Raw genomic sequence first — 24,078 nt, forward strand, 5'->3', positions numbered from 1 at the left:
TTTGACAGGCCTGCTCCTTCCTGATTTGTTTTCCTGCTGCCTCAAGAAACCAGTTATTGTTGTTAATGCAAGAAAGTTCTCTGTCAAGGCTTCCTGCCCCAGGAGGGGACAATCTGCCCGCTCCCTGCTTTGGTCCCCACGATGGAGGCAGGGAGGCAGAGACACAATATCTCCACATTGCAGATCCTCATAGCAGTAGAAGTTGTGGCCCTCCAAGAAAGCTGAATGTTGGGAGATCCAGGACAGATAAAAGCATTTCATTGTGCAGCACATAATTGAGCTATGGAACTCACTGCCACTGGAGGCAGAGTTGGCAACCAACTTAAAATCATGGGATTGCAGAGTTGGAAGGGACCACAAGGGTCACCTAGTCCAGATCTATGCAATGCAGGAATCTTTTGCCCAATGTGGTGCTCAGGCCGGTGACCCTTAGATTAAAACTATCATTCTCCACCCACTAAGCTGGGGACAAGACGAGTCGTTTTAATCAATGTTTTATATTTGTTGTTAGCCGCCCTGAGCCCGGTTTTTAAATCGGGAAGTGCGGGGTATAAACAAAAAAAAATATTATTATTATTATTAGGACAAACGCATGGAGCACTAGGCTGTTTATGGTTCTTAAGCACAATGGTTATGCTCTGCCTCCACAGTCCAGAGGCAGCAGGCTTCAAAATCACAGATGCTGGAAACTGCAGGGGGGGCTGGTTTTGCTCTCTGGTCCTGCTTGCAGGTTTCTCACAGGTGTCTGAGTGGCCCCTCTTGGGTGCTGGACCAAATGGGCCACTTTTGTGTCCTTCAATGGGGTGTGAGGAGGCTCACAGGGAAACTTATGACACAAATGTTGCCAACGTCATATAGGGGATGGAGCAAGGGGAGGTGGTGCTCAGGCAGGTGGCGGGGTGTGTGTGTATTTATTCTGACATCTGCACCACCCTGTAGGAAATGCAGGAAAAGGAGAGCAGGCTGCACTGGTCAGTAGTCAGTAGCCCTGATACTGGAGCCGGAGAGTGTCCTGTGAGATCTTTGAGAATGGTCAATTCCATAGGCATTTGTTTTCTAGCTGATAGTATCCCATGAGAGAATTTAGATTAAAGTTACCCCCTTTGATGCCCCCGATAGACAGAATCCAGCCTGTAAATAAGGAACATTAATGCATCCACTCGAAACACATTTAACTGGGAAGAAGCCCCACTCAATGCAATGAGGTTTATTTCTGTCAAAGTGTGGAGATGGTGAGGCTGTATTTGCAGAGGGCATTTGAAGCTTACACCCAGCTCAGTTTCTTTTCCATTTTCTTCCCATCTAAGGTCTCCAGAGCAAGGAACTATCCCGCCTGAGGTGGGTGAAGGGGTTCATTTTTTAGTCATCTATTAATCCAATGATGCATGAATTTTTCAGCTGCATAAAGTATTGAGGGGAGAGGAAGGTTTTGCAGAGTTGCGAGGGGTCCTGAGGATCATCTAGTCCCACCCTCTGCAGTGCAGGAAACCTTTGCCCAACATGGGGCTCAAACCCACAACCCTGGGGTTAGGAGTCTCATCCTCTGCCAAATCAGACATCTCAAAAGGAAAACAAGATTAAAGGCAAGGGAGCCCGTTTGAGGAAAAGATGATTTATTGGAACTGTTAAAAGTGTGACTGTCTATTTAAGAAGTAAGCTGCAGAGGGAATTCTGGGGAAAGGAAGGAAAATGCAAAGCCACAACAACCCATTTTTGTTTTGTTGTTTTTGCTGATTTTGACTGGAATGAATCCTCTCAAAGGGCCCTTGAACAACTGCCTAACGTACTCTTGGTGGGTAAATGTTTTTTATATCAGTCACTCTGGCTTGGAGAGAAACTCCTGCTGGGCCTGAGAGGCAGATTTAGTCTCCTCAGGAGATCCTGAGGTGGGTTTTATTCCCCCACAGATGAAAGAAAGGGAGGAGGGTTTCTCCAGAGAACGAGGCTCCTGAGAACGTGTAGAGTTCGGTTCCTGAGTCAGCGTCCGAAAAAGACACACGTCCCCCTTCACAGTCCAGAGTCACCCGGATCCTCCTGGGCTCCCAACTCAGGGACAGAGGAGAATTATCAGGGGAGGTGCAGGCCCAGTACTCATCTTCCCACTTCCGCACAGCCCAAATCCCCACCTTAGGACTGAAGTAGAAGTGACCCTTTCTCATCACAGACTTCCTGGCGACCCCCAGAGTCCACCATTCCCCACTTCCCACAGTGACTTCCCAGAAATGTCTGCCTGCTGTGAATCCCTCAAGTCCCAACACACAAGGCCGGTAGTTGAATCTCTCAGGATTGTCAGGCAGGTTTTGCTCTTTGTCTCTTCTTCTCAGGCTTTTCCGATCCTTGGACAGGATGAGTTGGGGATGGGCTGTGTCTGGATCCAGAGTGACATTTGCTGTTGGGGAGAAGATGAGGGAAAGAGAAGATTAGGCAGAGTCAAAGGCAGAAATGGACATTCTGATAATTAAATAAAAACAACCGAAAAACCCAGATTCCATTTCAGATGAATGGGATTTCTTTGCATCGCCTGCAAGACTGAGACTCCTCCTTGCAGACTTTCATCAGAATAAATATCTTCCTTGTTGGTTTTTAAATCAGTTTTCTTCATTTTCTTATATTCAGTGTGTATTGTGCCTGCCCTCCACTCAACCCAGGCATTTTCTAAGAGGAAAAACCACACAATAAACCTTTTGCTCAACTCTTCTGTGTTAGTGAAGGAGAAAGAGAGGAGAACTGGAGGAGGCAGGAGAGGAGAGAAGCTGCTTTCCTCTGACAATCTCTGTGGGAATTGACCTTTGGGGAGCTCTGGGTTGGGCTGGGAGATGAGGACCCCCCCTGTTATCATAACAACAACAACCACAACAGTATTATATTTGCATACTGCCCTTCATTCATAGATCTCAAGGTGGTTCACAGCAAAAAAATACAACATAAAACCACACATAGGCGCCCCCGCACTGGGGAGCCTGTTTATTCCTGCTCTCCATCTCTCTCACCCACTTGGTCTCTCCTTGCCTTCCTCCCAACCATCTTGGAAGTTTAGGCCTTGCCGCCAGGGAAGAGGAGGAAGATGGCAGGGCAATTGTACAAAGGACTGCTCATTCAATGATTCTGTTTTGGATTGAATATATACCATAAGACTAGTTCCCTGAGGGAAGGGGGGGGAATAACTCAAAAGGTTACCAGTTAGGGGCTGAGACAGTCATGATAGGCGAGTGTAGAGTTGCCGTATTTTGAAGAGAAAAAAGAGGACACACTTGCCAACTTCTACTCTTAACCATGGATTGCCATGATGACTGTCATTTTAAATACCCCTACTCTATGTAGGCTATGGAAGCTGTGATATATTGCTAGTAGCAATGCTCTTAACTTTCAACAAAATAATAATAATAATAATAATAATAATAATAATACATATTGCTCCCCTGCTTGCCACATGAAAGTATTTGGGCTCCTGTTCACCTCTTTGTGAACGCAAGTGTGCACAGAACAATTTATTAAACTGTTAAACATGTTCATATGGACTCTCCTTAAGTGCAGGGGGATTGATGGGGTCCCAAAGTCTGCAGAACCCATGAAATATCAGTCCCCTTCCCTCCTGTGAAATTGTTCCTCCCCTGGAAATTTACCTTTCTTAATCTGTTTTCTGAGTAACAGAGCATCTGAGGAAGCAAAAAAGATATGAAGTGTAAGGGCAACTCTCTTCCACCTGAAATAAATATCCATTCAAAAGTAACACTTCATAACGTGGCATCTTTGAATTCAAGTACCTGTACGATCAAACCTCGGTTTTCGATCGTCTCTGTTACTGTATATTTCGGCTCCCAAAAGTAAAAAACCTGGAAGTGAACATTGAAAGAGCTGTGCCTCGGAAATTGACCGTTTTGGACGTCGAACGTCCTTCCGGAGTGAATTTCGTTTTGACTTCCGAGGTTTGACTGTATAATTTTTAAATATTACAGTGGAACCTCAGAAGCCGATCACCTTCAAACATTTCGGCTCCCGAACTATAGAAAAACGGAAGTGATTGTTTTTCGTAAGCCAAACATCCGTCATGGCTTCCGCAGTTTCTGATTGGCTTCAGAAAGCTTTTTCAGCCAATCGGAAGCCACGCCTTGGTTCTCGAACCATTTCGGGAGTCAAACCAATTCCTAGACTAGATTAAATACAAGAACCGAGGTACGACTGTAGATAAAATAATTAAAAATTAAAAACAATCATAGAAAGAATCCATGAAAATAACTAAAGCTTTAAAACTCAGCAATCATAAAGCAAGCTTACAAATAGCAGAATTAAAAAAAATCAGCATGAATTCTGATGGTCTCTGAACTTTGTCACAGAAATTGGGCTCTACATTCTTGGACTGGAGGGGAGGCAGAGCAATAGGAATCCAGTAAAAGGGTAAAGAGGGGAGAGATGGAGGCAGCCTTAACATCTTCCCCAAGAAAAGTAGTGGGGTAAATAATTGAGGAAGGCTTGGCAGGGCTCTCAGGCAAAAGGAAGCCCTTCCTCACAAACCTTCTACAAATCTTTCAGATTAACAAGCATAATCGTTCCCTTTGGGGCTCATGTGCTCTTGCTTCCATCCTCAATGGGGGAACTCTCAGGAGATTATGACACCTGAAGCCCTAGATAGGGCAGCTGCAGGGGGATGTCTGAGGAAGAGACGGCTCAGGCCTTGGCTCCACCGCTGAGAAACAAGCCATTCAGAGCAGGAGAACCACAGATTGTGTAGACTGGTAACCAAAAGGAAAAGGAGATGCACATGGGAGGAAAAAATCCTGACTTTGCTTTCTGTACAAGCTCCAGCATCACAATATACATGGGCCATTCTGGGGAGCATGAAATGAAGGCTGGAGCACCAAGAAGGTAGGTATCCTGCGGTTACTCAATTCCATGCAATAAGAGCCTGGCATGTTCAGTTCTGAAGAAGTAATAGAATTCCCAGTGTGAAATCCTGACACCCATTTTTCATTACCTTTCAATTGTTTCGTTGTATCCTCCATAAGGTGATTTAGATCACAGGATTCCAAGATCCTATTCCTGAGCTCTGGAGGGAAAGCAAGTGGCTTCTCTGGACTCTCTCTTTTCTCATACCTGGTGAAACGAAAAAAAATTCAACCCATTCAAATCCACAATTTATGGTAAAGGAAAAGAAATTGCGAGGAGGAAGCCAGCTGTGGGAATCCTAGAGAGAAAGGCAGGCACTGAGTGGGGAGTTTCTTCCTCACTACAGACTCCTCACCCAGACCCCCAATGGTCAAAATAGCAACCGCAGGCCTCTGAGTCTCCCGACTGATGTCTATTCAAAGAAGCAGTAGAATCATATGGTATCAAGGGGAAGTATTTGTCTAAGGGTGATGACAGCACAGCACACTTTTCCTTTCCTTAGATGTCCCCAGAGAAGGCGTGAGGAAGAAAAAGAGATTCAATTCTGTTGGGAAACATGAAATGTTCCTTAAAACCTCTACTCTGAACCTGAGTGACACCTTGAATTTAAATACTGCAGCCGAAATATGGTCAATAAAATAGCCAATTCCTGCGCCCCTGTGAGAAGCCGCTCCCTCCCAAGGGGCTCTATGGGGCAGGAATTTGCTTGGCACAGGGTGGGGTGGCCAGAATGGTATTTGTTGTAGAGTGACTGAACTGGTCCGTCTATAAGGAAACAACTAAGTCAATAATTGCTCCTAAGAAAGTAACTCTGCCTTGTTGTGTGTGCCAGTAAAATAGCTTTCTCTTAGTGACACTTGAGTAAACTCAAAATATTTCATAGAATCATAGAGTTGGAAGAGACCACAAGGGCCATCCAGTCCAACCCACTGCCAAGCAGGAAACACCATCAAAGCATTCCTGACAGATGTTTCTGGAGCTTAGGAATCTCTTGCTTTACTATATAAGATAACCTCAGCTCTAGAATCAGATGTTTGCAGAAGATGAGACAGGTCTTCCACAGGTGCACAACCAAATCTAATGAGTCATCAAAAGGACATTCAGGCCAATACAAAACAAATCATACACATTGCAAAAGTAAAACCAAACCTCACAAAGGAAATAACACTAATTAATTGGGGTGCTACAAGTTCCAAAGAGGGGACGGCCCTGCTTTTACCTGTGAGAGTGAGTCCTACAGTCCTGCAGGGAGTGAGTCCTACAGTCTCCCCCTTGCAGCCCCTGGAGGGCCATGTTTGAGGTTCTTGCATCCCAGCCTCATGGAGGGATGATAATGGAAATGAGCCAGATCCACTTACCTCTGCAAGGTGCTTCTCACATCCTAGAGGGGAAAAGATAAGGGAATTCACTGCACACGACAGGCCACACTAGCAAGACCCCTCAGACCCTGGCCCTCGGATGTCAGTCTGCCTGACACATGCCAAGGTTTTGGGTAGGGGTGGCTGAATCAGTCAGTTTTCGCTTCTCAAATGTTTTATTTATCCAATCTGAAATTATCAATTTTTCCAAAATCAAGTTCTCCACATTTCCACATCAGTTTGCCATTATTGTTTAAAATCCTTATGAAAATCCACCAGCATTTAAGGGAATTTTCACATTTGTGGGTTCAAGAGAAGATTCCAACCCATCTCTTCTCTTAGATTATAATTTCTTAACTTTAATCCAGTTTGCATTGTGCAATTCAGACGTAAGAAAGTCTACAGGATAATCCTATCAGAGCACTGTCCCAAATTGTCTTCTATAGAAATCCCCAAATTTCAGATTCTATTCTCCAACTAGAAATTTAAAAAAGCACCTGCAGCATAAAATGCCTCCAAAGGGGTAATAAAACAGGTCAGTGTTTCTTTGGGCTCCTCCACAATTCTGCCTTTCCTGTGCCCAGAAAACAGTTTTGCCTTTGCCCTGCCGCTTTCCCTCAGGGAAAACCTGCTCCTTAGTGCAACATCAAAGCAAAGGTCAATCCGGACAAAACCTGGCTGATGTTTGCTCTAATTCAGCAGTAAAGAGGAAAGGGGTGGGACAAGCAGCAGTCTGGATGAGTCCCTCTGTCTTGCTCTTTGGTCACTGTGACTGAGCACCATTTTGGTCCGATCTGGATCCCTGGGGAAGGTGATGAACCCAGAAGTTGTGGAGGGAACGGGAAGAGAAGCTTGGTCAATAGACTGGCTCAGGTCAGAAGGAGGCCTGAATGCATCCCCAGTGCTGCCCCTCACAGGGCAGGAAGGCAGCATTGCCAAGTGGGAAGGCATTCAGAGACAAATCATCCGCAAAGAGGAGAAAACCACCTCCCGTTCCATCAAGAACACAGGAGAATCTCTAGTATGTATTCAGGTGAGTTAAGCATCCCAGGTCTCTTGGGTCTTCCTGTCCATTACAAACCTGACTAGAGGCTCCATCATCTGAATCCCTGCACTCCTTGTATACATGAAAGGGGTGCATAAAGGACAGGAGGCAGCCTCTTCCTGGAGCCGTGGGCTGTTCCTGCCACCGCCTTACCTGCAGGAGTTCACTCGCTGGCTGCTGACCCTTTTCCTCCATCTCCTGGATGATCCTCTCAAGGGAGGAAAGTTTCCTGGAGAGTCTGGCCAGCTGCTCATCCCTTCTCCCTGCAATCTCCTTCTCCACCTCTTCCACATGATTCAGCAGACGTTTTTCTTGTTCTTCCAGGAACTGGCGCAGTTCTCTGAACTTCTCCACAGTCTTCAACCTCTCCGTTTCTGTTAATTTCTGCAAGAAATGAGGAGGTCTGAGCGTGTTGAAGATGGTCAGCCTTCAAAACATCAGGAGGAGCATGATGAGAATTCCACAGGGAGGACACTTCTGATTTTTCATAGGCATGAAACCTCCAGTGGCTAAAGAAGTAAACATTTATTTTGAGGGGAAGCCCTCTCCATAGCTGTTTCTATTTACTTCTGTTTCGCAGAGAGCTAGAGCCTCAAACAAGGAGCTCTTTTTCTAGCCATGGATGTTCCCTGCGTGTTTTGGGGCATGGCATAACCAGAGTTCTAAGTGGTTCAGAGAACTTCCATGGGCGTAAAACACCCCTCAGTTTAGACTGGTGCCATTTAGGTGTAGGAAGGCAACAGAAACAGAGGAGGAGGAGGACAAAGTGCAGAGTTCATCCCCATAGCTCCCCCATTTTCTTTAAAGGTTCAAAATGGCCTCAGTTTCCTAAAGATGAACAAGAGCGCACATTTAGAAAGACAGTCCTTTAGTTATATTTATGGGAAATCAGGATTTGGATTGGATTGCTTCCACCCTTTCAGCTCACAAGTCCTCAGGCTTCTCCTTCACTGCTATTCACATAATGAACGACAATGGGAAAGAAACTCAATTTAGCTGCATTCAAAGGTGAACTTACCTGATTTGCTATTGCTGAAAAAATATGGAGACCAAAACAGAGGAATCCTTTGAAATTCACCCCTCTGATATTTTGAATGTTGATCCAGTTGGGTAATATTCTCAAAAGAAATGTATTTATAAGTTTAAAGTACAGATCAAAATATTTATACAAGGAGGTAGCTACACTAACATCTGATTCATTTTCAGAATAATAAATTAATAAACAGACTGATATGGAAAAAGGAAAAATGGGGAGAAGCTGAAATGGGCAGATTTCCCCATCCCTCCTCAGTCCTGACTCAATTCTTCAAGTGCTTGTTCCCTCACTACAAACAACAGAGACACCTACAAGGAGGTCTTGGCTTTCCTTGACCAGATCTCCTTGATAGGCCAGAATTTTCCCTCTCTCCTTCCTCAGAGTCTTCAGGCGGCTACAGATCTCTCCCTGAAAAAAAAAGAAGGAAAACTCAGGTTTGATTGAGACACAAAGAGAGGAGATGAATATTATACTGGCTTCTTGCGCCCTGTGGCCTTGCTATAACAGCAAAGTAGTTTACTGGAGGAAATAAAAGTCCAGAGGTTTTCAACCTTTTTGGGTCCATGACTCCCTGGACCAGCTACCTTTGTTCTGTGGCACCCCTGTGGGGCTCAGGGACCCAGTTAGGTCCCCCCTTGCTTACAGACTTCTACCTATCTTTGGAGATGCTACTCAGGGATACCAAAGGAGAGATCCCTTTGTCCCCCTGGCAGAGAGAAAGACTTCAACTCCCTCCACCCAGCCATCCCAGGAGCCCTCAGGCTTCCCCTGGGCAGCTTCTAAGGTAATAAACAACCACCAATTAATGCCATGCCTACTTTGGACCTGAGAATTTAATAAAAATCCTCCCAAGAAGAATCCACAGCTATTTCACCCTCTCAAGATCCGGGGATCTCCTACCTTGTATTCCTCGAAAGCCTCCTTCAGAGGAATCACCTCGTGGTGTTTGTGCTCCTTTGATCTGTCACACACCACGCAGATGGGGGCTTCATCCTCCTTGCAAAAGAGCTTCAGGGGCTCCTGGTGATCCTCACAGACTCTCCCTTTCCCCACTCCTTCTTTCTTCCCCTCTTGAAGGCTGAGATTCTTAGCTATTTCTAGCATGTTAGCCAGTTGCCGGTTGGGGATGAGGCTCCTTCTCTGGACTCGTTCTCTGCACTGAGGGCACGAAGCCTCTGCCTCCGATTCCCCCCAGCACTGGATGAGGCAGGATCGGCAGAAGTTGTGCCCACACTCTGGGATGGTCACTGGATCCTTGAAGTAATCCAGGCAGATGGAGCAAGTGGCTTCATCACGGAGACGCTGGATATGACCCCCTGCAGCAGCCATGGCTCCCTCACTCGAGTTAAGTTAAGTTTCACTTTCTCTGTTTTCAGCCACTGGGAGTTTCCTTTCCTGGAAATGACTCAGTGATCAAGTGATCTTTATTTTTATTTTATTTTTATTTTTTAAATGCCTCCAGGTCTTTGCAGTTGCTGAATATTTTCTCAAGTAGCAGCGAATGCTTTTTGATTGCTTCCCATGCTTTTCATTACACACCCACACAAACCCACACGTACCTAAAAGAAATAAATAAATAAAAATCCTTCTAGTAGCACCTTAGAGACCAACTAAGTTTGTTCTTGGTATGAGCTTTTGTGTGCATGCACGCTTCTTCAGATACACTGAAACAGAAGTCACCAGACCCTTATATATAGTGAGAGAGTGAGGAGGGGTATTACTCAGAAGGCTGCTGGGAATGGGTGTGGAAAACCAGTTGATGACTGTTGACGACTGCAAATAGTCTTAAAGGAAAAAGCAAGGGGTGAGATGGCTAAAGATAGCTTTGTCTTGTGTAATGAGATAAGAATCCAATGTCTTTGTTCAGACCAGGTCTCTCCATGGTTTTAAGTTTGGTAATGAGTTGCAAAATGTTTGAGCCAGACATCCTGGAGAGTGAAGTCAAATGGGCCTTAGAAAGCCTCACTAACAACAAGGCCAGTGGAAGTGATGATATTTGAAAGATACTCGGAGTCCAGTGTGATTTTCATGCTCTTTATTCAGCTCATAGTAGTGAGGAATGGAGTTCCCCCAAAACGTTTGCTTTATATACACTATTTACACAATGGGCCCCGCGTGATTGGCTAATTCCGGGATACTCCTGTATGCCAATCAGAGTGCGGATTCACTTCCACCTGGAGCTGGATTGGGTGGCTCCTGCAGACCAATCAGACTCCTGCAATCTCAATCCTATTGTTCTGGGACCAGTCAGACTGCTGCAATCTCAATCCTATTGTTCTGAGACCAGTCAGACTGCTGCAATCTCAATCCTATTGTTCTAGGACCAATCAGACTGCTGCAGTTTGGATCCTATTCAACTCAGTACATAACACCCCTCCCCTCTAAGTTCCAGTCCTGCCTGGGAGGTTGCATCCATAGTCCTCAAGGTACGCGGGCCGCCTACGTGTGCGTTGCGGCCTGGGCTGTTCCATGGTCAGGGGTTCTGGTTCAGGCTCGTGTTCCAAGGCTGCTGGTTGTGATGGGGCTGTTTGGTCTGGCGCAACCAGCTCGCTCTGTCGTGGCTCTGGTTCCGGTGCCCTTTTGGCCTCACGGGTCCTCTCAGTATTTACTGATTCTGCCTCCCCTGCCGGCCCCTCCTGTTCTACGGGTCTCAATGCCCCACTGTTCCCTTGGGACTCCTCTGACCTGTCCTCCTCCTGGTTTTCTCCTGGGAATCGTCGCCGTAGCTGGTTGCAGTGGCGGCGCCAGCATTGCCCCCCCTCTGTTAGCACCTCGTATGAGACGGGGCCCGTCACCCTGGTGACTGTGGCGGGTACCCATGCTGGGCCTGCCCCAAAATTCTTTGCGTACACTGGATCCTGGGCCACAAAGGTCCGGGGGTTCCTGCCTTCCCCCACCACTACCTCATCCTGAGCTCTGTCAGGGTGGAGGCGGTCCAGTCTGATTGCGAGGCGCCGGCCCATTAGTAGTTCAGCGGGGCTCCGGCCAGTCGTTGAGCTGGGGGTGCTGTGCTGTGCTAGAAGGAATGTGGCAAGGCGGTACTCCCAGTCCCCTTGCGTCATACGGCGTAGGGTGTCCTTGGTGGTCCGCACCATGCGCTCTGCTTGGCCATTGGTGGCAGGGTGGAATGGTGCTGAGCGGATGTGGCGGATGGCATTCTGCGCTGTGAAGGTCTGGAATTCTTCTGACGTAAATGCGGTTCCATTGTCTGAGACGAGAGTGTCAGGGAGTCCATGGGTTGCAAACAGCCTGCGTAGTACCCGGATGGCTGCGGACGTAGAAGTGGATGGTACCAGTGCGACTTCCAGCCATTTGGTGTAGGAGTCCACCACTATGAAGAATGTTTTCCCCTGGAAGGGGCCCGCAAAGTCCATGTGCAGGCGTGACCATGGTGCTCGGGCGGACTCCCAGGACTGCACTGGGGACCTTGGGGGATCTGGGCGGGATTCTTGGCAGGCCTGGCAGTGTTTGACCCAGGTCTCTATCTCTCCGTCAATCCCTGGCCACCATACATAACTCCTGGCGAGGGCCTTCATTCTCACTACCCCTGGGTGTGTCTCGTGTAGGGCTGCAAGGACCCTTTTGCGAAGGGGCTCAGGAACGACGACCCTGCTTCCCCATAACAGGCACCCCTTGTGGGCCGACAGTTCATGTTTACGGGTTGTGTAGCCAGCGAATTCTGGCCCGGGGCTGCTGCTGGGCCATCCCCTCCACACCCAGTCCAGGACCCGGGAGATGACCCTATCTTTCTTGGAATGGTGTGCAACTTCTTGTGCCTGAATAGGGCGGTCGGGAAGCAGCTCCAGGCTCATAACCTCTTGTGCGGGTGCTGGGTCGGGGCCTGTTTCTGGTAGTGGTAGCCTGCTGAGGGCGTCTGCGTGGCCCATCGCTTTCCCAGGGCGGTGAATCAGTGCATACTGGTAGCCGGCAAGGAAAATTGACCACCTGAGGACGCGAGGAGACAGCACTTGGGGGGTCTGCTTTTCGGGGGCAAACAAACCAAGCAACGGCTTGTGATCAGTCACCACGGTAAAGGGGCGCCCGTACAAGAAATCGTGGAATTTTTTTACTCCCTTCACGATTGCCAGACCTTCCTTGTCGATTTGCGAGTAGTTCCGCTCAGCTGTGGTGAGTGTCTGGGAAAAGTATGCCACTGGCACCTCTCTTCCATCTGGGAGTTGGTGTCCAAGGACAGCACCGATGCCGTAGGGTGAGGCGTCACATGCTAACACCACCGGCAGCCTCTCGTCGAAGTGTGCCAAGACCGAGTTTGAGATGAGCAAGTCCTTGACTGCCTGGAATGCGGCCTCCTGGCGCTGGCCCCACACCCAAGGGGCCCGCTTGTCCAGGAGTCTGTGTAGGGGCTCTGCTACTGCTGCCTTATGGGGAAGGAAGGCATGGTAAAAGTTCAATAGCCCCAAGAAGGCCTGAAGTTCAGTCTTGCCCTTGGGCGCTGGGGCATCACAAATGGCCCGTACCTTGTCCCCAGTCGGGTGGACCCCTTCTGCATCCACCATAAATCCCAGAAAGTCCACCTGAGGCACTCCCAGTAGACACTTTTCCCGCTTCACCTTGAGACCCACTGTCTGGAAACGGTGCAGAACGGTGCGGAGGCGATCCTCAAACTCCTCTGCCGTGGGCCCGGCAATCAACACATCATCGAAGAAGGGGGTGACGCCAGGAATCCCTTTAAGGAGAGAGTCCATTAGATTCTGGAATATGCCTGGTGCCACGCTGACACCGAATTGCAGCCGCTTTACCTTGAACGCTCCCCTGTGTGTCACAATCGTCTGTGCCTCTGCTGTGGCTTCATCTACTGGCAGCTGTTGATAGGCTTGGGCCAAGTCCAGCTTGCCAAAAATTTTTGACCCAGCCAGGGTGGCGAGGACATGGCTGACCACTGGCACTGGGTATGCGTGGGCCGTGAGGGCCTTGTTTATGGTACATTTGTAGTCTGCGCAGATGCGGATCGAACCATTAGGCTTGATGGGTGTGACGATCGGGGTTTCCCAGGTGGCATTAGGCACAGGCTCCAGCACTCCTTGCTCCACGAGCCGGTCCAATTCCTCGTCTATGCGGGGTTTCAGGGCAAACGGGACCCGGCGGGCCTTGAGCCTCACAGGTCGTACTGTGGGGTCCAGCTGTAGGGCAATGGGGGGGCCTGTATACTGTCCCAATTTCCCATCGAAAACCCCCGGAAACTCCTTGCATATGGCGTCCACATCCACTTGTAAGCTAGTGCGGTTCACCCCGGTGACGGCTAGCCCCAGTGGTCCAAACCATGCCAATCCCAGTAAGCTAACGTAGGAGCCCTTGACCACGAGCAAGTCCAGTTGCCGCGTCCGCCCTCGATATTGCACCCTGAAGGTCCCCACCCCCATTGTAGGGACCTTACGTTTCTGGAAGTCCCGGAGGGTGAATGGGGCTGGCCTGAGTTTGGGACCCCCACTAGGGCACAGTTTCCTTAAAGTCCGTGCCGAGATTATGGATAGGGTTGAACCTGTGTCCAGCTCCATGCGGCACGGGGCCCCCTCTATCTGTACCTCTACATAAATTTTCTCTATGTTGGGGTGGGGCAACTGGTATACCTGGTAGTCCGTGGTCTCCGTCGAGTTGCCTTGGTGCGTTGGGCCCCGGGACCTGGGGCTCTTGGGGCGGTCATCTGATGCCTGGCGTCGGATGGGCCGAGCCCGACACACCCGGGCGATGTGGCCTGATTTTCTGCACTGCCTGCACTCGGCATTGCGGAAACGGCAGGTCCTCCTCTCGTGATTCTCCCCGCAGCTTGCGCAGTTCCCTCCTTCTGGTCGAGGCAGCTGTGGTGTGTGCACGGCTTGAGTGCGCCGCTGTACTCTGTGCACCTCCTCCCTGTCTGATCCTGAATCATCGATGAGGTCCTCGTGGTGGACCCTTGGTTGGGACGGCACGCTCGGCCGTGCCTCTTGCATCGACCTCTCGGCGGCTTCTGTTGCCAGGGCCTCCTCCAGAGCGACCTGGAATGTTAGGTCCTTCTTGGCATAGAGGCGTCGTTGCAGCTTCTCATCCCTCAGGCCACCGACGAGGCGGTCACGCAGCATGTTCTCCAACTCTGAGAAGTTGCAGAACCGAGCGGCTTGGCGGAGGGAGGTCACAAACCCCGTTATGGTTTCCCCAGGGGCTTGCCGCTTTGCATAGAAGGCATTTCGACGAGCCACCACCGAGGGCTGTGGCGAGAAGTGCCCCTTCAGCCGTTCCACTATTGTTTTGTAAGGAACGGTAGCGACATCATCAGGCGCAAGGAGAGCCCGGGCGATTTCGAATGTCTCCTCTCCGCAGACGCTGAAGAATATCGCCCTCTTCTTGGCATCGTTGGTGACCCCTTTAGCTTCTAGAAGAAAGGTGAAACGGGTGGCGTATCCTTCCCAGTCTCCTGATGCTGGGTTGAATGGCGAGAAGCTGCTGTCCGTTGCCATCTTGAGTTCCTTGGGACCCGGAGCTGAAGCCTGGATACACGGTGCGAGGCAGCTGTGCGGCAGGTGGCGTTGCTGCGGTGCTGTGTGTGGCAGTCAGCTCAGCGGGATCCCATCCTCGTCGCCAGTGAAAGATACTCGGAGTCCAGTGTGATTTTCATGCTCTTTATTCAGCTCATAGTAGTGAGGAATGGAGTTCCCCCAAAACGTTTGCTTTATATACACTATTTACACAATGGGCCCCGCGTGATTGGCTAATTCCGGGATACTCCTGTATGCCAATCAGAGTGCGGATTCACTTCCACCTGGAGCTGGATTGGGTGGCTCCTGCAGACCAATCAGACTCCTGCAATCTCAATCCTATTGTTCTGGGACCAGTCAGACTGCTGCAATCTCAATCCTATTGTTCTGAGACCAGTCAGACTGCTGCAATCTCAATCCTATTGTTCTAGGACCAATCAGACTGCTGCAGTTTGGATCCTATTCAACTCAGTACATAACAATATTCCAGCTGAATTCTTTTAAATTTTAAAGGATGATGCTGTTAAGGTGCTACACTCAATATGCCAGCAATTTGGAAAACTCAGCAGTGGCCAGAGGACTGGAGATGATCAGTCTACATCCCAATCCCAAAGAAGGGCAGTGCCAAAGAATGCTCCAACTACAGCACAATTGCGCTCATTTCACACGCTAGCAAGGTTATGCTTAAAATTCTACAAGGCAGGCTTAAGCAGTATGTGGACTGAGAACTCCCAGAAGTGCAAGCTGGATTTCAAAGGGGCAAAGGAACCAGAGACCAAATTGTGAACATGCGCTGGATTATGGAGAAAGCTAGAGAGTTCCAGAATCATAGAATCATAGAGTTGGAAGAGACCACAAGGGCCATCCAGTCCAACCCACTGCCAAGCAGGAAACACCATCAAAGCATTCCTGACAGATGTTTCTGGAGCTTAGGAATCTCTTGCTTTACTATATAAGATAACCTCAGCTCTAGAATCAGATGTTTGCAGAAGATGAGACAGGTCTTCCACAGGTGCACAACCAAATCTAATGAGTCATCAAAAGGACATTCAGGCCAATACAAAACAAATCATACACATTGCAAAGTGCCAAGCAGGAAACACCATCAAAGCATTCCTGACAGATGGCTGTCAAGCCTCCGCTTAAAGTCCTCCAAAGGAGACTCCACCACACTCCTTGGCAGCAAATTCACCTGTCAAACAGCTCTTACTTTCAGGAAGTTCTTCCTAATGTTTAGGTGAAATCTTCTTTCTTGTAGTTTGAATCCATTGCTCCACGTCCACTTCTCTGGAGCAGCAGAAAACAACCTTTCTCCCTCCTCTATATGACATCTGAAATATACTCGAAGTCAAGTGTGAATTTCATGCTCTTTATTCAGCTCATAGTAGTGAGGAATCCAGTTTCCCCAAAATGTTTGCTTTATATACACTATTTACACAATGGGCCCCACGTGATTGGCTAATTCCGGGATACTCCTGTATGCCAATCGGAGTGCAGATTCACTTCCACCTGGAGCTAGATTGGGTGGCTCCTGCGGACCAATCAGACTGCTGCAATCTCAATCCTATTGTTCTGGGACCAGTCAGACTGCTGCAATCTCAATCCTATTGTTCTAGGACAAATGAGACTGCTACAGTTTGGATCCTATTCAACTCAGTACATAACAACATCCTTTTATATATTTGAACATGGCTATCATCTACTTCTGCTTCATTGACTATGCAAAAGCATTTGTGTCGACCACAGCAAACTATGGCAAGTTCTTAAAGAAATGGGAGTGCCGGATCACCTCATTTGTCTCCTGAGAAATCTCTATGTGGGACAAGAAGCTACAGTTAGAACTGGATATGGAACAACTGATTGGTTCAAAATTGGGAAAGGAGTATGACAAGGCTGTATATTGTCTCCCTGCTTATTTAACTTATATGCAGAATTCATCATGCCAAAGGCTGGACTGGATGAATCCCAAACCGGAATTAAGATTGCCGGAAGAAATATCAACAACCTCAGATATGCTGATGACACAACCTTAATGGCAGAAAGTGAGGAGGAATTAAAGAACCTTTTAATGAGGGTGAAAGAGGAGAGCGCAAAATATGGTCTGAAGCTCAACATCAAAAAACTCAGATCATGGCCACTGGTCCCATCACCTCCTGGCAAATAGAAGGGTAAGAAATGGAGGCAGTGAGAGATTTTACTTTCTTGGGCTCCATGATCACTGCAGATGGTGACAGCAGTCACGAAATTAAAAGACACCTGCTTCTTGGGAGGAAAGCAATGACAAACCTAGACAGCATCTCAAAAAGCAGAGACATCCCCTTGCCGACAAAAGTCCGTATAGTTAAAGCTATGGTTTTCCCAGTAGTAATGTATGGAAGTGAGAGCTGGACCATAAAGAAGACTGATCGCCGAAGAATTGATGCTTTTGAATTATGGTGCTGGAGGAGACTCTTGAGAGTCCCATGGACTGCAAGAAGATCAAACCTATCCATCCTTAAAGAAATCAGCCCTGAGTGCTCACTGGAAGGACAGATCCTGAAGTTGAGGCTCCAGTACTTTGGCCACCTCATGAGAAGAGAAGAGGGCACAAGGAGAAGGGGACGACAGAGGATGAGATGGTTGGACAGTGTTCTCGAAGCGACTAGCATACGTTTGGTCAAACTGCGAGAGGCAGTGGAGGATAGGGGTGCCTGGCGTGCTCTGGTCCATGGGGTCACGAAGAGTCGGACACGACTGAACGACGGAACAACAATGAGTTGCAATTCAGTAACTTCTCTATCCAGTCTATTTCTGAAATTCCTGAATGCCGAAGAACATCCCTACGAATGCCCCGTGTGTGGGGAATCCGCCCTGGCTGAACACTAGAGGATGCACAGGGGAGAGAAAGCATACGAATGGTCTGAGGGTGAGAAGCCCTTTCCATAGCGAGAGATCTGGGTGCGCCATCAGAGAGGCCTCGTGGAAGTGAAACCATACGAGTGTCCCGAGTGCGCAAAGAGGTTCAGTTGCATCGGAGGATCCATACTGAGCAGAAAGCGCACAAGCGCTTCCACTGTGGGAAAAGCTTTTCCTAGAGAGATACATTACGGAGTCACAGAGGGACCCACACATGGGGGAAGCCATGCAAATGCCCCGATTGGGGGAGAATCTTCAACCATTCGTGCGACTTAAGAGAACACCGGAAAATGAGGCCTTTTTGATTTGAGCAGATAGAAAACGGAGAAAAGAATGCAAACTGCTTGCTCTACTGGGCGAGAGAAGCAGCTGCCAGGTGCTTATCATTTTAAGAAATTAGTGCCTAATTCAGATGACTTTGAGGATAAAGCTCCCCCCTTATTCTTATTCTTGTTATACCCTTTACCCTAAGGTTCCAGAACAGGTTACAACCACTAAATACAATAATTAAAAATAATTTAAAACAACTTACTGTCACCAAAATAAGGTGGGTCCTAACAATATGCGCAAGCAGGTAAATGCATAACTTTTCAGCCGGCCTTCCTTGACTATAGGTGGCAGAGAGGGGGGAGGCAACCAGATGCCTAGAAAAGTAGGCTTGGGGAGAGCTGGGTTCAAGTCCCTTTTTAGCTTTAGGAATTCAGAGTCCCCTGGACCACTTGCTGTTCCTGATACTAGTCAACCTCACAGAGCTGTTTAGGGGATAAAAAGTGGAGTGAGAGGCGAATAAGCAATTTCACCAAACTAGGTACCCACATTGCTGGCACCTGCTCACAACACCTTGCCATAATTTAAGCTGCGTTTCCGACAGTCATAGTAGTTTGTTTCTCTGCTCCACCCCACATCACTATGGTTTGAAAACTTGCTGGTTGCAGCAATGCTTGATTTAGTGTGAATGCGCTTCTCAAACCAGTTTCTTTGAACAAAGGCATCTGTTTATGAGGAAATAAGAATGCAGTTTCACAGGTCAATGAAAAACAAGGTAAAATAGGTGACATAAAAGGAAAGGGGAATGGGGAGGGAGGAGGAAAGGAACAAGCTCAGGTACTAGTAGTTCTTAAAGTAATAATGACCAGTTGGGGTAGAAACAGTGCAGGGAGCTAGAGGGAGTGATTGTTAATAGGGGACAGTTGCAGCAGAGCCCAAGGCAGCTCTGAGCAGCAGTGATAGAATAACCCTTATTGGTCAGTCAGTCTCTCTCTCTGCTCTACAACCTAATGCAATATTAGCATTTGTTCAGTTCTATGTATGCCTATTTCCAGCATGGCCTACTTTAAAGAGGGTTCAATCTAACCCCTGATGTCTCATCCATTGTGTCATCTAAAGTCACACTGTGTTGTGCGCCTTCAAACAGCATTCTTGAACATGCTTATTGCTCCCATTGTTTATCTGCATACTGACTTCCAATGCAAGAGAAATGTGTTAGGGACACAGCCAACATTTGTGTTTTTTTTTGGGGGGGGGCGTTGTTCATTCTAGGCAAAATGGCCACTCAACTCAACTTATACCTGGGGTTGCCGATGTGGCTTTTGGCCCCTCCCATTTGTAATGAGGGTTGCTTTTTTCACCGAGGGTGGTGTGGAAGGGGCTGCAAAGTGGCATGCAGGCATCTAGGGGCACCTTTTTCCAGAGTGTCTCTGGGTCCCATAAAGAAGATGGGGCAGCATCCTGCTCAGGTCCAGAGTGTTCAAAGCAGCTTATTTTCATGCTCCTCTCTGTACTGCAGGGGCTTCCCTCCGAGAACTGCTGACGGCCAGAACCCCGTAGGCGAGGTCACAGTCTCATGTGTGCATTTCTTGTGTGGTGGCAGCAGCCACAATCCTTCGCTCGCCTAGTGCTGCCCACCTTTCCTGCTGCTCTCAGCGTGGTGTTGCCTGTCAGCAGTGGGGGTGGACAGTGGGCAGGACCCCCAGGTCAGGGCACCCGGGGCAAGGGGTGCGTGCCACCGACAAGGAGCAGGGGAAGGTGCTGGAGGTGAACAAGGGCGAGTGACAAAACCAAGCTGAAGGTGGAGGGGATCAGGGCTTATCTGCCCCCCCCAAAGAAAAAAAGTTTTATTTAAATTGGAGCCCATGCTTGTAAAATTGGTTGAAGGCTGTGGGGGGGGGGGTAAGGCTGGTTTTGCTCTCTGGTCCTGCTTGCATGTTTTCCACAAGAGGGGTCTGGGTGGCTGAAACAAATGAGCTGCTTTTTGTGTCCTTCCACGGGGCGAGTGGAGCCTCACAGGATAACGTACGATGACACACAAATGAGGCCAACATCATATAGGGGATGGAGCAAGGGCGCTCAGGCGGGGGGGGGGGAAGTTGTATTTATTCCGACATCTGCCACCACCCTGTGGGAAACGCAGGAAAAGGGGAGCAGGCTGCACCAGTCATTAGTCAGTGGCCCTGAAAGTGGAGCCGGAGAGTCCTGCAAGATCTTTGAGAGGGGTCAATTCCATAGGCATTTGTTGTTCCAGCCGTTAGTATCCAAAGAGAGAATTCAGATGCACCTTGTGCCAAAATGACGCTCCTAGGGGGAGCATTGTGTATTTGGGGTGGGGCTGAGGAACAGAGGGAAGGTGCCCTGCGTAATGTATAGGGTGGCACAGCCCATGGGGCCCCCTCTGGAAGCTGCCAGACTGCAACTCCCATCCTCTCTGACCCCCTGGCCTTGCTGGATGGGTCAGATGGGAGATGAATTCCAGCATTATCCAGAGGACACCTCATTTGATGCCCCTGATAGACAGAATCCAGCCTGTAAATAAGGAACGTTAATGCATCTGTTGCATTGGGCAAAAGACCCTTCTTCTGAGCTACGCCAATAAAACTCAGAGACTAGAGGAGCTAGGAGTCCATTTTGTTTTATTTATTGCAAAGCAATAAGGGTTACAGTCGAATCATTTCCGCAAGCCCGCAAGCCCGTCCAAAGGTCTGGGCAGGGGTATTTATAACATTTCAGACAAAGCATTTCAGTTTAACCAATCATATTTCATTACCTCATTTTAGTTTAGTACGCATGTACATTACCTAATCTAATACGCATGCGCAATACGCATTGTTAACTAAACCTTGATTCTCACCAATCTGTTACATCTTCGTTAGTTTGCATGCATGGGAATCTGTGTTAGGCCTTTGTTCTATGTATCAACTTATGTACTAGCTTTATGAATGTGATTGACGTATTTGCTGTCCTTCTTTCCCAGTAGTGAAGGTCTCTTGCAAAGAATCATCAGTTTCCTTAAAGCAACAGGTTACCATAGCATTTCTATTATAGCATATTGAATGATTTATTGGGGTTCACATTATATTCATTGTGGCCCCTTAGGGCCACTGCTACACATCCACTCAAAACACATATAACTGGGCAGAAGCCCCACTCAATGCAATGAGGTTTATTTCTGTCAAAGTGTGGAAATGACGAGGCTGCATTTGCAGAGGGCATTTGAAGCTGATGCCCTGTTCAATTTCTTTTTCATTTTCTTCCCATCTAAGGTCTCCAGAGCAAGGAGCTATCCTGCCTGACGTGGGGGAAGGGGTTCATTTTTTAGTCATCTATTAATCCAATGATGCATGAATTTTTCAGCTGCATAAGGTCTTGTGGGGAGAGAAAGGTTTCCTAGAATTGCAGAGTTGAGGGAAATCTAGTCCCATCCCCTGCAGTGCAGGAAACCTTTGCCCAACATGGGGCTCAGACCCACAACCCTGGGGTTAAGAGCCTCATTCTCTGCCAAATCAGACATCTCAAAAGGAAAACAAGATTGAAGGTAAATATTATTTTTTTTTTTGAGGAAAATATTATTTATTGGGACTTGTAAATGTGTGACTGTCTCTTTAAGAAGTAAGCAGCAGAGGGAATTCTGGGAAAAGCAAGGAAAATGCAAAGCCACAACAACCCATTTTTGTTTTGTTATTTCTGCTGATTTTGACTGGAATGAATCCTCTCAAAGGGCCCTTGAAAAACTGCACAAAGTGCTCTTGGTGGGTAAATGTTTTTTATATCAGTCACTCTGGTCTGGAGAGAAACTCCTGCTGGGCCTGAGAGGAAGATTTAGTCTCCTCAGGAGATACTGAGGTGGGTTTTATCCCCCCTCAGATAAAAGAAAGGGAGGAGGGTCTCTCCAGAGAAGGAGGCTCCTGAGAACGTGTAGAGTTCGGCTCCTGAGTCAGCGTCAGAAAAAGACACATGTCCCCCTTCATAGTCCAGAGTCACCCGGATCCTCCTGGGCTTCTCCCTCAGGGGCAGAGGAGAGGGATCAGGGGAGGTGCAGGCCGAGTACTTGCCTCCAGACTTCTCCACAACCCAGATCCCCTCCTCAGGCCTAAAGGAGAAGCGGCCCTTTCTCCTCACAGACTTCCTGGCAACCCCCACAGCCCAATACCCCCTACTTTCAACATTGACTTCCCAGAAATGTCTGCCTGCTGTGAATCCCTCACATCCCAACACACAAGGCCGGTAGTTGAATCTCTCAGGATTGTCAGGCAGGTCTTGCTCTTCGTCTCCCCATCTTACGCTTTTCCGATCCTCCGACAGGATGAGTTTGGGATGGGCTGTGTCTGGATCCAGAGTGACATTTGCTGTTGGGGAGAAGATGAGGGAAAGAGAAGATTAGCCAAGAGGCAGAAACAGACATCATGTTAAATAAATAAAAAACACCCGAAAAACCCAGATTCCCTTTCAGATCACGACGCCCCCGGGGTGTTTTCTTTCACCGCCCCGGGTACCGTGGAGGCCACTGTATACCGGTAGATTTTATTAAAGAAAGCAAAATCTATAAAATCGAGGCTGAAACCAGGAACTCAGACTGGTATGCAGGTTCTTCGCAGGAACAAGCTCTGCCCCAATCCAAGCCATGGCACCATTACAGTGGGGGTTTCCGGTTATATGGACTCTGTTCTGAAACCATATGCCATCAGTGCTCCCAGCTACGTACGTGACACCACAGATTTTCTGAGAAAAATACAATCTTTGAATAACCTTCCTAACAATACTATTCTAGTCACTATGGATGTGGAATCTCTGTATACCAACATCCCACACAACGATGGTTTACAAGCTATAAGGAACACCATTTCAGATAAAACCACAGCGGACTTTGCTACGAAACTCTGTCATTTTGTCCTTACCCACAACAATTTCAAATTTGGTGAGGATCTGTTCCTTCAGATCAACGGCACAGCAATGGGCACCCGCATGGCCCCACAGTATGCCAACATCTTCATGGCAGATTTAGAACGTTTCCTAAACTCCTACCCACTCAAACCTCTCTTGTACCTGCGTTACATTGATGATATTTTTATTATCTGGACACATGGTCAACAGACCCTGGACACCTTCCACAAGACATTCAATGACTTTCACCCCACCATCAACCTAACTATGAACCAATCTATGCAAGAAATACACTTTTTGGACACTACTATAAAAATACAGGATGGACACATAGACACCACCTTATACCGTAAACCAACTGACCGACAAACATATCTACATGCTTCTAGCTACCATCCCAAACATACCAAACAATCCATTGTATATAGCCAGGCCCTACGTTACAGCCGCATCTGTTCCAACTCTACAGACAGAGACTCTCACCTAAGAGATCTACAGCAAACCTTTTTAGAACTAAAATATCCACCTGATGAAGTTAAACAACAGATCGACAGAGCCAGACTGATACCCAGAGAGAACTTGCTGCAAGACAGACCCAAAAAAGAAAATAACAGAACACCACTAGTCATCACATACAGCTCCCAAGTTAAAACAGTACAACGCATCATCAGAGATCTACAACCTCTCCTAGACAATGACAGTTCTCTTTCTCAAGCTCTGGGAGGAAGACCCTTCATCGCCTACAAACAGCCACCCAATCTCAAACAGCTCCTCACCCACAATAATACAAAAACAGGACTCAACATGGACACTGGTACCAGAGCCTGCAATAAACCCAGATGCCAACTTTGCTGCCACATAAACCCGGATAACACCATTACTGGTCCCAACAACATCAAACACACCATCTCAGGACTATTTAATTGCTCATCTTCCAACATTGTGTATGCAATCAAATGCCAACAGTGCCCTTCAGCTCTCTATATTGGACAAACAGGCCAAACCCTACGCCAAAGGATAAATGGACATAAATCTGATATCAGGAATCACAAGACAGAGAAACCAGTAGGAGAACACTTCAATCTCCCAGGACATTCTATAAAAGATCTCAAAGTAGCTGTCTTAATACAAAGAAATTTCAGAAATAGACTGGAAAGAGAAGTGGCTGAATTGCAACTAATCACCAAACTTAAAACCATGGAGAAACCTGGTTTGAACAAAGACATTGGATTCTTA

General features: G+C 47.8%; 2 protein-coding genes across 2 annotated transcripts in view; both read right to left on the minus strand.

Moving 5' to 3' along the window:
- Window positions 1-1,827: 1,827 nt before the first annotated feature.
- LOC117042463 (zinc finger protein RFP-like) lies at window positions 1,828-9,678 on the minus strand. Its single transcript, XM_033142008.1, has 6 exons — window positions 9,224-9,678; window positions 8,636-8,731; window positions 7,441-7,671; window positions 6,243-6,265; window positions 4,973-5,091; window positions 1,828-2,413 (listed from the first exon to the last, which is right to left on the minus strand). Exons 1-6 carry the CDS (start codon window positions 9,650-9,652, stop codon window positions 1,872-1,874), a joined length of 1,440 nt encoding a protein of 479 aa, XP_032997899.1. The 5' UTR covers window positions 9,653-9,678; the 3' UTR covers window positions 1,828-1,871.
- An 11,431-nt stretch (window positions 9,679-21,109) lies between these two features.
- The window catches only part of LOC117042732 (zinc finger protein RFP-like), a 30,135-nt gene continuing 27,166 nt past the window's right edge, over window positions 21,110-24,078 (minus strand). The window contains exon 8 of the mRNA XM_033142357.1: window positions 21,110-22,307. Within this exon, the coding sequence (XP_032998248.1) occupies window positions 21,790-22,307 (518 nt within the window). The 3' untranslated portion in view covers window positions 21,110-21,789. The remainder of the gene's footprint in view (window positions 22,308-24,078) is intronic.

The sequence above is a fragment of the Lacerta agilis genome, chromosome 2 (assembly GCF_009819535.1).
Source record: "Lacerta agilis isolate rLacAgi1 chromosome 2, rLacAgi1.pri, whole genome shotgun sequence".
NCBI lineage: Eukaryota > Metazoa > Chordata > Lepidosauria > Squamata > Lacertidae > Lacerta > Lacerta agilis.